This window comes from Rhopalosiphum padi, chromosome 1 (genome assembly GCF_020882245.1).
Source record: "Rhopalosiphum padi isolate XX-2018 chromosome 1, ASM2088224v1, whole genome shotgun sequence".
NCBI classification, from domain to species: Eukaryota; Metazoa; Arthropoda; class Insecta; order Hemiptera; family Aphididae; genus Rhopalosiphum; species Rhopalosiphum padi.
In genome coordinates this window covers 91,334,584-91,353,060 of record NC_083597.1, presented here as the reverse complement: position 1 = coordinate 91,353,060, position 18,477 = coordinate 91,334,584, and the positions used below count along the sequence as shown (strand labels likewise).

Genomic DNA, 18,477 nt, shown 5'->3' with positions numbered 1-18,477 from the left:
TGCACCTGGGTAATATTAAAAATAAATAAATAATGGATTAATTTTGAGCTATCAATGAACGTGGATCATACTTAATAACTAATTTGACATAACTCATTATATTTAAATATTAATAATATTGTTCAAGTCGTTCAAGGCATCATTGCAGGCAGGGACGGCTTTTTTCTTGGGGGGGGGCATAAGGGCCTTCCCAAGAGATCTTACTCTTTATTTTGTCAAATATTTGATTTAATTATGTATAATTTGTATAATATCAATGTTAAAAAAATATTGCCCCCCCCCCTTGGGCAAAGAACTAAGCTAGGCTGTTTCTGATTGCAGGCATGTTTTGTTTCTTATAGAGCGGAAAAATATAAACATCTTTTTTGTAATTCTATCCTTTATTTTCGAATATCATAATTTTTATAAATTACAATACACTAAATATTTAGAAAATTAAGACATTTGTATTCGTTTTTATTTCTTTGTCGTTAAAAAAGGCAGACACTTCCGAATATCGAGTAATGTAGAATAGTTATTATAAATTTATATATAGTACTATATACTATACTATAGTAGGTATACTATGTTTACATCATTATAATTATTTAATTGCTTTTTGATTTATTTTTAATTTGTTTATATCATCACATCACCACAAACATTTAATATTAATTTAAAATTATTATTATTTATATGTTAACAAACCTAAATTATAGATTTTTTTTTGTACGTTAATAAGTTACGCAGTACAAAATCAAGTTCTAAAAAAGAATACAATCATTATTAAACAAATTTTATTTAAAAAAAATAATAATAATAGTAAATTAAGGTATTTGTTTCACAATGTAGTTGAAAACAATTCCAGGGATATGACAATTATGACTTTCAACGTCTTATGAGTTATGACTAATATAAGTTAGGTAGTTATGAAGAATCTATTATTACTATGAAGTTCTCACGCAATAATTTCTTAAATAGAAGAAAAATTATAATATTTCAATTATAGGCTTCTGGTTTCCTAGTTCCTACCAAGTTATTCATAACTTAAACTTTAATATATAGCATTTAATTTAAACCATACATTTTACATAAGGGTCACTGAAAATGGTTAAACATCTATCTATGAATTATATAGATGACGCATGCAAATAAATCATTAGTGCACGTTAAAAATATTTCCCGCTGCAGTTAGTAGTCGTACGTAAGCCAGTAAGAAAAGTTTATAAAAGAAGTATTCGAAGTCCTTAAAGTTTTTTAAAAGAGGTATGTTCAAAATAAATTAAAACATTAATATAAATAACACAATATGATAGTACAAACTACTAAACTCAAATTTGAAAAAAAAAAATGTTTTACTTAAGTATATTTTGTTATATATTATTCCTTTTATAGAAATCTATTTTTTTTTATAATATAGTACCAGTAATACGGTAGGTTGAATTAATTAGATATCAGAATATTAACATCATAAATTATTGTTTATTAGCTTTTGAGATAACCCCGACTTACCGTAAAATGGTGTTAAAATAGATTATAGATTCTGGTATAACAAAGGCAATTACTGAATATTCGCGACAGCCGACAAAGGGAGTCCTGCTGTCTGCTGATATATAGTATCAGCAATAAATTCTAGAAGCGAACGACCTACCTATTATTTTATTATTTACTCTCATTCCATTTTCAACATCTTCATTCATCTGCAATGTTAAAGCTAATATAAATTATAAATATAAAATGACATCAAACATATTATTATAGTTTTAAGAGGACGTGTCGCGCCTGCATGATGTGCATGTTGTCTCCGTCTAACTCATGTATAGACAAAACGCGTTTACGTAGTCTGAGTAGAACTCGCTCAAATTTGGTTCTAGAGTAAATATACCTATTATAAAATTAAAATATGACGATGAGTTCTTTTTAAAAAATTAAAAATTTTAAAAATAAAAGGTTATTTAAAAATGTTGAAATTTTTGCAATTTATAAACGATATATAATATTGATCGTTATATTGGGAATAATAGAAAAAACTCATTGTCTTGCCCTCTAAAATATTTTTATCTTTTAATTTTATAATATAGGTAATAGGTATACTTACTCTAAAACCAAAATTGAGCGATTTCTACTGAAACTGCATAAACGCGTTTTATGTATATGTCGTACGTGTGTAAGACAGACAAAACATATGGGTGCGACGTCCTCTTAATTTTGGTTTACAAAAGCGGTACGTAAAAGTAAAATTATTTCGCCTCTCCCTCCCATGTAATTGACCTGAAGACGTCTCTGATACGATGTCATTCAATATTTACCAGAGATTGTAATGGTTTCGAAAGATCACAAAAGATTTTCATAGAGCAGCGGTCCCCAAACTTTTTTTTCCGCGGCGCCTTTTTTTGGATCCAATTTAGCCACGGTGCCCTGCTGCAGTGAATAGCACGAAAGACAAAAAAAAAAAAAATACTCATTGATAACCAATTTTACGTAGACCACGGTGCCCTTAGAAAGTGCTCGTGCGGTCTAGAGTTTGGGAACCGCTGCCATAGAGTATCGGAATTTTTAAAGATTTTGTAAGATTTTTAAAAAAATAGGTACCTATACTAGAGATGAAGAGATTTTTACAAATTTTCTAAGATTGCTAAGGAATTCAAAAATGAAATTCCAGATTTCCAAAAGTTATATTAGATTTTCAGATATTTGAAATAAGTAATTTTAGGAATAAAATCAAATGAGATTATAAAAATATTGTTATTGCAAATGTGTACCTATATAATAATAATCCACGTCTTTAGGAAATACGACAAAAGAAAAAGAAGAATAAACAAAAATAGCTTGTATCTAAAAATACAATTATAATACATCTCTTCACGCAAAAAACACTTATTATACATGCAGTACCTATACTACTTATATTTATATAGTATATACACGCTTACAATAGGTACGTCTATTTTACAATTAAAAATAATTTATATTAATTAATATTTTGATAATAATTTCATTGTACATTTGTACCTAGTACTAGTAGGCAGTAGTATTACCTGTTATACAATAAAATATTTTTTCAAAATTATTATTAAAATAATTATATTCATAAAATCAAAAATATTGAGTTTCTTTTAAAATCAGACAGGGAAAAATTACCTTTCAACCTCTCAAAAGACGAAACTGATCTAAGCCGTGGTCATCACTGGCTAATCTAAAAATATATTATGGCAGTGGTTGACTTGGGGGGGGGGTGGTTATTATAATACTATAATTACTTATTATAAAAAAAAATAGTATTTAGTAGATGGGTATTATTATTTATTATATTTTTATAATAAGTAACACGTTATGTTATATTATGACAATATGACTTTGAGTTATGACAATTATAACAAATGTATAAGCATTATAAAAATTATACCTTTTTTTTATTCCTTAATATTTCACAATGTATTGGAAGTATAGGAAATAGATACCATTTATAGCGTATAACTGTATAATTGTATAAATATAACTAGTATAAATAATAATAAAAGTAAATATATACTTGATTTAATACAGTAAAAATATTTTCAATGCGAATTGATTATTATTTAGGTAAGACATTGATCATTATTATAAATATATAAATATATCATATATATTCCGCTATTCGAAACTAATGGTCACATATTAATGTATGTTTTTCAATAATTTTTTTACAGATTGCATCGATAAAATGGAACCAAGTCCGATGACCACATTTGACAATCATACTGTCGCCATTGATTTGAAAATTTTGAAGCAATTCGGTTTTTATCAAATGTTTGATTCAAACACCAAAAAAATATTCGGTTGGAATGTCTACAGATTTTCTTTTATAATATTAACCGTGATAACCCAGTGTCTAATTGCTGTCGGGAATTGTGGATTTTTGTTTGAGTTGGATGACACTATTGACAACATTGATTTATTTCTGATCTTATTCTCTAGCTCATTTAATTATCTTACAGTGTGGAAAGTGATCATACTTATGTTCAACAAATCCAAAATTCTGCACCTTTTAGACGTTACAGATTTAAATTTTTTGAAGAGCAAACATTGTTGTAATAACATTAAAATACTATACAAACACCGTAACAAAACTCTAAAACGTACAAAATTTTATTTTAATTTCTGCATTTTGGTGATCATTCAATGGGTTATTTATCCAATAGTAATAAACTCATTCATAGCGAACAAAAATGACAATCAGCGTTTAGAGAATGTTATAAACAGGCGATATCCTATAGCCGTCGACACTTACAATCAATATTATGCCTTGTTTTACGTAATTGAAATGATAATAGCAATAAAATCAATATACTTAGTATTGATGATCGATATACTATTATTATCTATTGGTTGGGCGATAAATGTTCAATACGAAGTACTAGCTGTAGCGTTTGAGAATATCGGGCATAATGTTTTTCGAAAAGGTAAGACTACATTTTTGATTTTTGACCATTATTTTAAAGAGTATATGACATGATTAAATGCAGAATAATCAATTAGCCGTTGCGCGAGTAAAGACAGGGAATAAGTTAAAATCACTAAAAAGAATTATATTATTTCTATATTTAAATTCTAATAGATTTTCGATTCTTTACAATTAGTTTGAGACAAAGATTAGGTAGGCCATACAAAAAAAAAAAATTGAGATTGTGCTATAATAAAAAATAATACTTATTACTTTCTTTACAAAAATATAATAAAATATAAAATATATGTTATTTTATCTGATGCCATTCAAATATTTAATAACGTCAAATGTGCCCCACAAAAGGCATGCGTACCACAGGTTAACCACCCCTAGTTAAGATAAAAGAAATAGCTAATGCATTAATGATTTATATTTTACGGTAAGTCGGTAACAAGAACTTAGACAGCATAATAAAAAAATCAAAACTGACTTATTCCGACCAATTTATTATTCCTCGTGGATAGCCCCATCCAATTGTACTGAAAAAATTAAGTAGATCACGCCAAAAGGAACCAAAAGTAGATCATTAAGTTCTATAGAACATTTTGGTATTTATTTATATAGTACCTATAATATTAGTTAATGTATTACATTTTTTTAAGTAATACCGATTACGGATTAGTGATTGCGTTCATGTATTTTTCAGATAATGATTTTGATGTTATAGATGATTATAAACATTTTAAATCGATTTTATTCGATCAACAACAACTTGATTTGTAAGTATTTTATATTTTAGTAAACAGTAAAAAATATTAACAAGTCAAAAAATTATCGTGAAGAATGATGATAATATTAATTTCATGATTTTAATATTTTATTTATACTCGGACAGCCTATCACTAAAAAAAAAAAATTATAGTTTATCTTTTGTAGAAAATTAGCAACGTAAGTTTTGGAATTTGTAATCGAATTTGTATTCCATTAATAAAAATGATTCTGCGCAGAAACGGTTGTTAGCTTAGGTATACGTATTATTAAGTATATTTTATCATGTATAGGTACCTTTTTATACTGCTATTAATGCTATTGTACAATAAATTTTCGTATTAGTTATTTTTATTTTAGTAATTAATTTTAGTATTATACTTTAAGTAGGTAATATGGTTTAAATTTTAAATTATAAATAGGGAATAGCTCAAAGTTAATCCTAGTTTTTTTGTAAAATTTCATTTCGATTATAACACAAAAGTAAAACAAAATAAAAACAAAACACAATAATATAGGTAACACGTGAAAATTTAAAGTCTCAACCATTAATAATTATTTTAAATTTCATCAAAATAATATAATTTGTGATTTTTGAATTATACGTAGGTACACATCTAATTTCGTCGAAATACGAACTCCAAATGCTAATAAAATTAAATCGTGCCATTGCAGTTTTAAATATCTATAATTAGACACGAACGCAGGGTAGTATCAAGTTTGGGTGTTTAACCCCCCTCATCCTAAATATCAGGAACAAAGAGTAAATTATCGGACCTATATATGAATAGTATGGTATATTACTATATTTTCATCCCCCTCCCCTGCCGAAATGTTTTCATGCGTTTGCGCTTGGCTATAATAAAAACTTATGAGTAGCATAATATTAAATTTAAACAAAAAATTGTAAATCAAAATGCGTAGAACAATAACTAATACTACGTAACTCGAAATAAGTAAAAATATTTTGTAAATTATACCATTATTACTAATATTACTTTGTATAAAAAATGCTTAAATAAATATTTTTATTTTTCCCAATTATTAAGAAAATCACTAAGAACAGTAGGAACTCCCAAGATACAATTAGATTCACTTATTTACTACCAGATGTCCAGATGCTACTATTGAAAGAATGAAAGATTTTATAGAAATTGAAAAGCGAATCATTTTTTTTTATTATAACAAGTATCTTCAGACACAAAAAAATATACAAGCACTTTGTAAAACCAATACATTCTTCGCTTCGATCAGAATATAAAATCTTAAATCAATCAATAATTATAATATTATAATAATAACGAATGCACTATGAAATATGAATGTGGTATCTAATAGAGGTATAATAATAGATTCCAACTGCTTTGTATAATATAAAAATCATAGATAATAATTAAAATGTTTTTTATTAATTTAGAATTAAATGTATGTAATACAAGTTTACTCATATCTACCTATAATTATTAAATAATCGAAAATACAGTTACAATTTTTTTTTAAGCATTCAAATTTTTTACGAAATTTATCAAATTCGCTTAGTTTTATGTTAACACTATGTCTATAAAAAAAAATTTTGTTCGTGGAAGTAATACGGAAGCGGTCCTCACTCCTCACTACGTCGTCGTTTCAAACAGAAAAAAAAAAGTATAAATTTATAAATTTATTACGAGAATCCTCATAAATTTTAATATCGAAAATTAAGTTTATAAAGCATTATTATATTATTAGCCATGTAATTATTTTGTGATTTTGATTGGTTCAAAATTTTAAATTTTGAAATTTTTTATTATCTAAAAAATCGATATTCAATAAAAATTAATAGGCAAATATTTAAACTAACGTACATATATTCTGATATTCATGTAAGTTGTATAAAAATACAAATTAAAAAACCCTGATAAGTGTTAAGTTATCAATTATTCCTGTTAGGCTATGCTTTGGATGTCAAAATGTCAAAATGTCAAATACTCATTTCAGAAATATTTCAAATGGCGATTCTAATAAAATATTATAGTATGGATGTATAGTGTTATGTTTGTTAAAATCATGACATAATTGACATCAACAATCAACATAAATTAAGATTAATTTTATTTATTTTCACAGGAAAGTAAAATTATATTTTTCCATCATGAAGCCTATTGTTTTAATGCATGTTGCTGTTAGTTCAGGCTTAATCATAATGTTGTCGAACTCATTTATAATGGTAATATCGTATAATAATTGTCAACAATTTATTAGAATTAACTTGTTATTAGTCAGATTTTTACTTTAGCGTCTATTACCTAATAATAATTGTAAAATGCGTGTATTGTGCATTTGTGCCACTGTACCTAGTAACTACAGCATTGGCACTGTAGGCTTTTTGGCAGATACTTTAATAATTTGTTCACTTTTCCAATAGGTTTTATTATCAATAGAATCATTTACTCACACAATCGTAAACATATTTAAGATTGGCGTTTTTGGAGTTTTCTATGTATGTCTACAATTATTTCTGTATTGTTATTTATTTGACAATATTAACTTAAATGTAGGTACCTATATAAAAATAATAATAGGTCATAATTTATTTTTTTTTTCGATTTTAATCAAATAATAATAAACTTACATTATACAGAGACAATCTGTCAACTATGGAATATATTCTTGTAACTGGACTAATATGGATTTAAAGTTTAAAAAGTTATTATTATTAACCATGCAGATAAATGAAGCTAATGAAATAATGATGAAGGCTTCGACAAAAAAAATAGTAAACTTACAACTATTTGCCAATGTAGGTGTAAATTTAGTGCCTAATAACAACTACTATATTATATATAACAAAAAAAAAAAACATTCAAACTAATGCTTCAATATTTGTATGAATCATTTCAGGTTCTGATGACGTCTTACAACATTGTATCAGTCATGGTGAAAACAATTAGTAAATGAAAAAAACACACCTTATAATAAATAATCAACTGCTTTGCGCATTGCACTATTAACAGTTTTAAATATTAATAAAGAAATTGCATAAAAATAATTAAGAAAATGTCATCAATATTACTGTTAGTGTATAATATAGATAAGAGGGACTCTTTCTGATCTGATATTTTAATAATTCAATTTTTCATAGTAGTAATACCTATAGATATACCTAGATATTTAGAGATCTACACATCAATAAAATTAGTAGTCATGTATTTTTATTTTTAGTTGATTTGATTTTAAATCTGTTGGACAATTTTGTAATTTTAAAAGTGGAATGTTTTAATAAATTGTGTAATATATAATACAGGAGGAAATAAGTACCTTTCAGTTTACTATTTTATTTAAATTCATAGATACTATGAAATGGTAGCTTTTTATAACCTTTTTCAAATTTTAAATTAATGATACAAGATTTAAAAATATTTCTACAAAAAACACATATGTTTATAATATAATAAAATTCATGAGGTTTAATAATTATTAAGCACTTAAATGTTAATGAGTTGTAGTAACCATCATTTTAACCTTTTTAAATTTTCATATAATGTAATAAAATTATATTATAATTTAACATGCATTCAGTTCATTGACAATGGATTATTTGTCTTCCTCGCTCAATCTTCTAGTCTGCTTAGACTTACTTGTTAGAGATTTGTAAATGGACATGGCCTATATTAAATTAAACAATAATTGGTTTTAATTAAACTATACGTGACAATCATATAATTAAATTAAGCAAATATAATTTACCTGAGTCACCATTGATGAAACATCTGAAGTGTTGCTAGGTATAATAACTGTATTTGTAGATTTAGCTAATTTTCCAAAAGCTTCTACGTATGATTCAGCTACTTTAAGAGATGCAGCATTATAACCATCCTAAAACAAAATTTGATTTCAAAAAAAGTTTTTAGAATTTACAGACAATAACACTTTTCTATCTAATGATTATTAGAAAATATCTAATGTAATACACAGTGTACTTTTGATTATCCGTGGGCGGATTATCTATAGTCTTCTGTAGAATCAATAAAAAAAAATATAATATTTTTACAATGTACATTGAACATCATTATTGGTTTAATTGGGTTGCGAGATAGCCAATTACTTGATAACGCGACTTGTACATATTTATTTATGGATTGTAAATAGTTTACAGTGTTTACACGCCAAGCAATTAATCGCAGAATTTAAACATATTTAATTTTGCGTGATTAATCGCTACGTTTTTGAAGACAAAATGTAGTAAAAAAGCTTCAATCACAAGTTAACAAGAAGTGTTTTCAATCAAAAAAATAACTTGTTGCTGATTTTTTTGCATATAAATAATTTATAATTTTTCTTAAATAATATTTAAAATTACATGATTTAATTTTTTTAATAATACATACATAAATGTAATTATTGAACTTTACGGATTATCCGTGGTATTTGCTTATCCGTGCATGCCAAGCCACCCTATTCCGCAGATAATCGAAAGTGCACTGTACATTTATTATTAGTTTTTGATTATAACAAATTAGCATTGAATACAAAGACATGTGTAATTAATTATTTACTAGTGTTTAGAATAAAATATTATACTTAACTGTTTGTTTAAGAGCATCAGCTATCAATCGTATTCCTTTAGCTTTTGCTTCAGCTACTGCTAATAAAGCATTGGCTTCTCCCTGGGCTTTATTAATTTGCTCTTGTTGTTCAGCCTCTACAGTTAATATTAAAAAAAAAGACTGAATATACACCAATATCATACAGATTTTAATAAGTTACCTGAAGCTAAAATTGTTGATTGTCTTTTTCCCTCAGCTACATTTATGTCAGCTTCACGAATACCTTCAGAATCTAGAATAGCTGCACGTTTTTTCCTTTCAGCTTCCACTTGCATTTGCATAGCTTCTTGTACTCTATTAGGAAGTTTTATATCACCTAGATAAATTAAATAATTAATTATAATTTACAAAGAAGGAGACTTATTCCATAAAATCTTACGAATTTCATAACGGAAACATATCAGTCCCCATGATGCACTTGCTTTATTAAGGCTTTCAACAATTGCATAGTTTAAATTTTCTCGTTCCCGAAAAACTTTGTCTAAAGATATTTTTCCTAATTCTGATCTATCACATTAAAATATAAGGTTTAATAAATATTAGTATTAAGTTTAAAAATAGCAATAAAACATATTTAAATAAAGACTAGTGTTTTTATAATAAAATAATCAAGTGTTTTAATTTAATTTTTCTTAACTGATTTAACTACGATTTATCATTGTTGTTACCTCATTGTAGTTTGAGCCAATTGAGTAATTGCAAACTCTGGATCTTCAACTCCATAACTTGCTAAGTAAGGATCACTGACTTTTAAATATAATACACCATCAATATTGAGTGTTACGTTATCTAAAATATAAATTACAAAATAAATATTTTAAAAATTAAAATAAATAATAGAATAAATATTTTAAAATTAAACTTTATTCTGACCTAAAGTTACAGCACTTTGTTTGGGAATATCAATGGCTAATTCCTTTAAACTTTGTACATAACCAACACGATCTAAGAAAGGTATCAAAAAGTTTAAACCCGGTTCTAAAATTCGCCGAAATTTACCCATTCGTTCAACAATCCATGCCTATAACAAAGCATTTTATTTTATATTAAATATTAAATAAAAATGTTGGGAAAATTAAATGTAAAGGGTCTCTTAAGTAACAAAATAAATATATTCATCATATTATAATAAGTTAATAAAAATTAAGGTTATTGTTTGTTCCAGAAAACAAATTATTATTGGTTTTGGATTTTTTTAAATGCTAGGACATCTAAATGTATTGATAAAAGAAAAAAATGCACATGTTCAAACATAGTTAAATCATTCAGGATGTATAACTAATTATATATATGTTAAAACTATTTGTGTACTAATGTCAGGAAAGTCATACAAAAGTTGTATTTGATATAAAAATCAAACAGAGAAATCCAGACAGAGTACTAGTAAATAATCAATCTTGATTCCCTATGAATGCAATATTATTTTTATTTTGCCTGCTTTCCTTGATGAAACTGTGGTACTCTTACAGCAAATAAGTAAGAAAAAAAGATTTTAACTGCATATTTATAGATGTTAAAAAAAATATAATATAAAAATATGTTGTCTAGCCTCTTGTTGCGGAACAAATAGAATTCCAGTGTTGAATGGTTTACTACTTTTAAATCTTGCCAATGCAATTGATGACAGGATAGATGGTTCTCTCGATAAAAATCTTTGATGCTGCAAATAAAAAAAAGAAATCATCATAAAGTAGGTAATAGGTAAGTCATAAGTAACATCATTAATCCATATTTACAAAAACTAAGTATTTTATGGTTAAATATTAAAGAATATTGTTTGAATGAACATCCAAATGATAAAATATGTATATAATTTTGTACTGCCAAACCTTACCTTTACAATAGTGGTGAACCGCATCGGATTGAGTTTGCAAACGAGCATGATTTCAAGTTATTTGAAAAGACTATAATCAAGATAAATGATGATCATTGACTGTTGATTGAAACAATTAATTATGAATAACGTGTAAAATGAAACCGAATTAGTATTGCAATTTTTCAAAGTTATCTTTGGAGTTTGGAAACAAGTTAATGATAAAAATATATTAAAAACTTAAAAAGCCGCATTATCAGTGTAAATAGTGTTATGTTATCGGTTCGGTCAGTGTCAGAAAAAGTATCAAATCACAACATAACAATACAGTTTTAAGTATTGCTGCAGAACGAATTAAAGAAATAAATATAAAATATAATATCACAGAACTATGCAGAACTACCCATTACAGACGTATTATGTCTACCTTAAATCATATAAGTGTAATATGCCTAAAATAGTAAAATATTATATAATTGTATTGCCTATAAAATGTCCACCAACTGTTATCAGTATATTAAAAAAAAGTTTATGCGGTTTTATTCATGATAGCGGTATGATAAAAAAAAGTGACATGGTTCACGGTTTTTCGTCAGTTGGCTACAGTGGAGAACGTGATAGTAGACGGTAGTTATCATCGGCGACGCGGTCTGCGGATAAATGCAGTAAACAAAAATATGTTATATTATTATTATTTCATTCTTAATTTCTTAGTTCTTATTAATTATAATAAGATTGTGTTTTAAACGGTTTACGAATAAAAACGATTACCGAAAACGACCAGTTAATAATATATTAATATTTTTGTTTCTGTTAGTGGCGTACCTACCGCACAGCCATGCCGAAATACTATTGCGATTATTGCGACACGTACCTGACGCACGATTCGCCATCGGTGAGGAAGACCCACTGCCAGGGCCGCAAGCACAAGGATAACGTCAAGTTTTATTATCAGAAGTGGATGGAGGAACAGGCGCAGAACCTGATCGATGCCACGACAGCTGCATACAAAGCTGGTAAGATCGGCATGAAGGGAGTGTGTATACCACCACCGAACATGGGCCAAGCGGCGCCACAAATGCCCATGCCACCTGGTTCCATCATGCCGCCCGGACAGATGCCAATGGGCGCACCCCCAATGATGTCCATGCCGCCAATGATGCGACCACCCATGGGACAGATGCCGATGGGGGCCCCGCCGCCAATGATGCCCCCGATGCCACCAAATATGAGACCGCCCATGATGGCCAATCCACCTCCTAATGTCCAAGCTCAACAATAAAATAAGTAAGCGTTTGTTTAGTCTCAACATAACGAATACTAAATCTTATCAATCATAATCCAGACTGTTCTTATTTTTATGTCTTGAATAAAATATATTGTTATTTACACCTAGTATAAATAAAACAAATTCTTGGTGTTATTTATTGTTTTATTTTGCAATTATGTCTAATCCCTTAAATCAATTTTTCAAAGTATTTAGTTTTTCTTTGTCAATTATCATAAATATATTATAATTTTAAATTTATGTTAAATATATAAATATTGTTTTATAGACGAAGCTCCCACTGGCTTGGGATATTTTGCGCTTCAAAACAAATGTGTATTACAATGAGTAAAATATGCAAAAATTCTACATTATTGTAGACAAATATTGACAAATATATGATGTGTGATAGTGTTTATTTTAGGGTGAAATATCGTGGAAGTATTGCTTCCCCTCCCCAAAAATGTACACTCCCCGAAATGTAGTTACTACATACACTACATGTGAAATGAGTTGACACTATTATGCGGTAAAAAAAGAGAACTCTGATTATTCTCAAGTAATAAGTCTTGGTTTTGATGGCACTGCAAATATTTATAGAAGTATAACTGAAGTATGAAAAAGATTATTTAAAATAGGTCAAAGAGAAATACCAAATATTCATTTTAAAGCTCATTTTCTATCATTAGCACTGTTTTTTGTTCTCAATACATATGTTTCAATTAAACAAAACTTCCAAGTATTTGAGGATATTTGTAAATTATTTCATAAATCTGTTAAACATGTACAAGTATTTCGTGATATTTAAAAAGTTATAGATGAAAAAAAAATGAAAATACAAAAAACTAATGATATAATATGTTGGTTGAGTAATCATAATAGGCAAAAATAGGGTGGGTTTGGGGTTTACTTCTGTTCATTATTTACTCCTAAGGCATACTCCTTTGAAAATTTACAATAATTTAAATTAATGGTAATAATAAATGTATTTTATTTCAGGTACACAAACTTGTTGGTTTGTATTAACAAGACAGTCATTAAATGTTATACAGTGTATATTAAATATTTCCACCTCAATTCTCACCATTATCTACATAAAAAAATGTTAATAGTATTCAATATCAATTAATAGGTAACTAAAATATGTACTAATAATATTTAGTATAGATTATGGACTATAAATATAGACATCTTCAATTTGGATAGTTTGGTTTGATTATAGCCTATTTGTATGGTTATGTGAGTGAAATATTGTATTTTAATATACCAATTATATTACATTTTTATATAATATTTTGTATTAATTTTAAATTATATGTAATTGAAATACTAGTACATTCGTTTTTAATATTTTATTATTAAAAAAAAAAAAAAAAAAAAATGTTAATTATGCTTCATTATTGTTTTTCCTTGTCATCTTTAACTATTTTAAGAATTAACTAAAAAGTATTTATGTAACTAGTCATAGAAAATCTAAAATTAATAAATCCTAATTTTTTACTGAGAAATATTGTTAAAATACTTGAAACGAATAAATTATGATGAGTTGTTAGGATAATGAAACATCAACTTTACTGTTATTAAAAAAATAAGGCACTAAAATAATATTTATTACCTTATAAGTAAAAATTCTTTGTTTCAATAGTCACCGTCTAATAAAAATTGAATAATTGATGTGAACATCAAACAATTTAACTACTGTAATTTAAAATATTTATTATTAACTTTTGTCTTTGTTAAGTTAAATTACTATAGTTATACCATAGACATTGAGACATTTATAATAAATATCACCTAATTTTAAAATAATTAATAAACAATTAATTTTACATTACTATTAAAGATACCTATTACACATAATATATTGGTAAATAATTTTATATTAATATATATATTTATAAATTAAGTTATGTCTGTGCATATAATAATAAATAATAATTAATAGTTATTGAGAGAAATTAATTTATTGGTTATTATATTTTATTATTATTATACACATTCAAGTAGACATAATATATCATTTGTTAGTATACGATAGTCTTGAGCGCAATTGAGTCGCCAACTACAGCTGTTATAAACATGGTATTAATATATATATTTCAGTATTTAGTTGATAGTCAATCTTATATTTTTTTAGTACACATATTTGATGTTCTAAAATTTTTTTATCTAATATTTTTATGTTAAGAATAGATGAAAAAAAGTTATAGAAATTAGGGTTTTAATTTTTTTTTTTCAGTACCTAGGTAACGAGGCCAAAAATTATGTGTGGGAGGGAGTGTTTATATATGAAGTGGTTACAGAGTCTTCATAGTCTTGCAGTAATATAAGAATTGTTATTACTGTTCATAAATGTGTATTTTATATACTTAATCTAAGCTAACCTAACATAGCTTACATAAGTATAAGACCTCACACACAGTAAAATCAATGTACAGTTTTTCCTCAATTTCTTATAAATTAGGCAATTATTATAATGTCACCATGTTAGCAAGAGTTTTTATGTTTATACATGATATTTCAGATTTAAAATGTTCAAGAAGTACTTACCTATTAAATATTGAAATATTATATCTGTGTAGGTATTTGCTACTGGGTAATAAAACAATTCAAAATCAATTCATTAAAATTATCATATATTTGCAAACAAATAACAAATAGTAACATTTTAGATCTTCAAAAGGCTCTTGTAAGTAATTAAAATATTTTTGTTTCATTTTGTTTGAATTATTCTCTGAATAAATAATAATATAAAATCATTAAACTGCATAGGTACAATGTATCCACATTTCTTAGGTATATTATGTTCCATAAATATTATAATGGTATAATATATATAAATAACCTCGTGAGCAACCTTGTACCTACATTTAATCACGAATTAACACTAGGTCGCTTTATAAAATGAAAAAAAAAGTTTAAGTACATTATATATATTTAAAATTACATTTTTTCCATGGATGAATTTACTAAATATCTGAGTCGATTATAATAGTTTATATTTAGGAAATAAATTGTATAATGTATGTAAATAATTACACGTCGTTTGTATTTGAAGGCTATTTTGCGTAGACAGTGGAATACATGTCTGACGTATGTTAATCTTAAAAATTTAAAATAATTTTATTACATTGTAAAATAATGAAATGGTGGATATAGTTCTCTCTATGATGTTTGTAAATAATATTTTTGTTTAAATAAAAAAAAAAAAAAAACGAAATAAATAAATAATATTACCAACATTAATAATAAAAATTAAATTTATCAAATCGCCGCTGTTTTGTGTCATTCTCGAGCTCGTAGATTTGTAAAGACTAGAAGACGCTTACGATTACAATAGGAGGTACATTTATATGCAATATTATAAACTAGGTACTTATATAATATGTGTGTACTTATACAATATAATATACAGTGTCTAAATAAAATACAATTTGAAACGATTCTTTATATATCATAGGAAAATTAAATAACACTATATTATAATATGTTTTATTTAATTTATGTTTACTCTTACGTATTATATCGACGTAGGTAAGTATACAGTGAACATCGGTAAACAAAAAATGATCTAAAAATATTGGTCCCGGCCATTGACGGTATATAGGTTTAACACACGTATATTAGCGGTACAGGTGGTACGCGTCTCAAAGGCGACTTTCTGTATATCAGACCGCAAAAGGTTAACGTCAACTGCAAAATGCGCGTAGTATAGGCATCAGCTGACTGCAGCTGATTTGTAGAGTAACTATGTCGCCAGAGACCGGTCAAAGGGACGTTTCCAGAGCGGAACACGTGGGCGCGGCGGCGGCGGCTTGCAGGCCTTTGAGCGTGCGGCTGACGAGCGCCGCGGACCTGGGAACGACCGAGGGCCCGTGACAGTCCTCGTCTTCACGGCAGTCTTCCTGTATGGTCGAAGCGAGCACGTTGGACTTGCGGAACGACGAACTGGACGGCGTTCGCCTGAAGTGGCCGGGCGCGGTCGAATGCGACTGCGGCACCGGACTCGGGGCGGCCCTTGCCGGCGGCGGCGGTTGCTGGAGCCGGACCACGGCGGATTGCTGCGCGCGCCTGCCGCCCGCCATGTTGGTCTGCAACAGGAGCCGCTTGAAGTCGTACCGTGCGGCCGACCGGTCGTCGCCGCGCGGCCGGTACCGGTCCGACTGACGTTCCGGCGGTCGTCGCACCGCCGCGGTGGCCGGCGGTTGCGTCCGGTGCTGTGTCGTTGGTACGGCAGGCGTGACGGCCACAGGTGCCGGCTGTTGGCCGAGCAACCGTTTTTTCGACTCGTGAATGGCCGCGTACAGGTCCATGGCCGACCGCCCGGACGCCGGACGCACGTACGGTTGTTGCACCGCCGGTGTCCGGTGTACGTCGCCGGGCGGAGACTGCAGTGGCGTGGGTGTCCGGTGTTGCTGAGGTTCGCGCGTCAGCGGTCGTCCAGCCGGGCTCGCGCGGCAGTCTCGTATCGGCGATATGTTGTTGCTGCTCATGTCGATGCGGCCGGCGCTCCGGTCGTTCTTCACCGGCGTGGACGCCGACACGTTCCGTTCGTGACCGGCGCTCCGGTCGCGGCCACTGTTGTCGCCATTGACCGACGTCGAGGCGGGTGGTGTACCACGGCTCGTATCTAAAACGTTTACACGGAAAATCGGATGTTACACACGCTCTTTGAAAGGTGTTGAGTGCAATACTTATAAGTGTCGAGTTCATCTAACCCATATGGGCGAAAGATGTATGAAAGCACAGTGTATTGTGTTTCTGTATGGTGCGATGGCTGGGACATTGATGGCCGGTTATCGTGTCACGAGTGGGCGTGATGAGGTATAATATTAGTTAGAGGGAGAGGGAAAACAGTGAATTGCCGTGTATTTTGACTCGTGTCATTTGCTATATGTATATAATAATATGGAATCATATTATCAATAATTTACGTCCAAAATCCACACGGGTTCGAGAACGGTCTAAATATTATTTTCATATTTTATCTAAGGGACTTGCGTAATATTTATTGAAAAACATTCTATATTTACATTCTATACAAGAGTCAAGAAGCCCAATAAATACATTTTATAAGGAAAATAGTTGGTAGGTAGAACAACAGCTAGTTGTTGCATTGTTATTTACAAATGTTTCGTTGCTATTTTATTTTAGGAACCGTCGGTGGATTGTTAGAAATGGCAATTTATAACATTGTATAAGATATTATTAGAAGATTTTGATTGGAGTGGAGGTTAAAATGACATTTTTTTAGGTGTCCGTCGCGTTAGACACTGCCAAACATTTGTGCGGCAACACCTGGCCGAAATTTTTTTTTTTAATAGAAATTAATTCTATTGAATTATTAGTGTTTTTTTTCTGGACGACTGGGTAATTGATGAGCGGTAAAAGATCACTATTATAAGTACCTACTTTGGTTTATCTGGTTTAGAGATTAATATTATGGTTGAGAATTTCTATATTGGGAAAAATAAGGAAAGCTTAAATATTAAATTGTGGATGAATAAAAAGAAGGTTTGATGGTTAATTATTTTTTATATTTCGTAATTTAGCATATCATATCCTGGTGATTTTTTTTTTTGTAATATAAATCAAGTGACACTATAGTTATATAACGAGTATCGTTGGACCTTATATT

General features: G+C 28.8%; 4 protein-coding genes across 4 annotated transcripts in view; 2 read left to right on the top strand and 2 right to left on the bottom strand.

Annotated features, from left to right (window-relative positions):
• Positions 1 to 3,682: 3,682 nt before the first annotated feature.
• On the top strand, positions 3,683 to 8,128 carry LOC132927442 (uncharacterized). Its single transcript, XM_060991975.1, is given in 6 exon segments — positions 3,683 to 4,421; positions 5,112 to 5,184; positions 7,280 to 7,379; positions 7,578 to 7,706; positions 7,794 to 7,952; positions 8,054 to 8,128. Coding segments are annotated over 6 exon segments (1,275 nt in total).
• A 464-nt stretch (positions 8,129 to 8,592) lies between these two features.
• Positions 8,593 to 12,032, bottom strand: LOC132917197 (stomatin-like protein 2, mitochondrial). Its single transcript, XM_060977815.1, has 9 exons — positions 11,594 to 12,032; positions 11,309 to 11,419; positions 10,633 to 10,780; positions 10,428 to 10,548; positions 10,139 to 10,266; positions 9,920 to 10,075; positions 9,739 to 9,854; positions 8,900 to 9,028; positions 8,593 to 8,818 (listed from the first exon to the last, which is right to left on the bottom strand). Exons 1-9 carry the CDS (start codon positions 11,639 to 11,641, stop codon positions 8,747 to 8,749), a joined length of 1,029 nt encoding a protein of 342 aa, XP_060833798.1. The 5' UTR covers positions 11,642 to 12,032; the 3' UTR covers positions 8,593 to 8,746.
• Positions 12,033 to 12,211: 179 nt separating this feature from the next.
• On the top strand, positions 12,212 to 14,347 carry LOC132917198 (U1 small nuclear ribonucleoprotein C). The gene is made up of 2 exons (XM_060977816.1): positions 12,212 to 12,859; positions 13,839 to 14,347. Exon 1 carries the CDS (start codon positions 12,411 to 12,413, stop codon positions 12,852 to 12,854), a length of 444 nt encoding a protein of 147 aa, XP_060833799.1. The 5' UTR covers positions 12,212 to 12,410; the 3' UTR covers positions 12,855 to 12,859; positions 13,839 to 14,347.
• A 1,111-nt stretch (positions 14,348 to 15,458) lies between these two features.
• Positions 15,459 to 18,477, bottom strand: part of LOC132917196 (uncharacterized) — a 40,443-nt gene continuing 37,424 nt past the window's right edge. The window contains exon 8 of the mRNA XM_060977814.1: positions 15,459 to 17,469. Within this exon, the coding sequence (XP_060833797.1) occupies positions 16,607 to 17,469 (863 nt within the window). The 3' untranslated portion in view covers positions 15,459 to 16,606. The remainder of the gene's footprint in view (positions 17,470 to 18,477) is intronic.

Coding starts and splice junctions, on each gene's coding strand:
- LOC132917198 (XM_060977816.1), top strand. CDS start 12,411: ATGCCGAAATACTATTGCGATTATTGCGACACGTACCTGACGCACGAT.
- LOC132917197 (XM_060977815.1), bottom strand. CDS start 11,641: ATGCTCGTTTGCAAACTCAATCCGATGCGGTTCACCACTATTGTAAAG. Junction 10,076..10,138: donor ATGTTTCCGTTATGAAATTC/GTAAGATTTTAT, acceptor TAATTTATCTAG/GTGATATAAAACTTCCTAAT. Junction 9,029..9,738: donor CTGATGCTCTTAAACAAACA/GTTAAGTATAAT, acceptor ATTTTGTTTTAG/GATGGTTATAATGCTGCATC.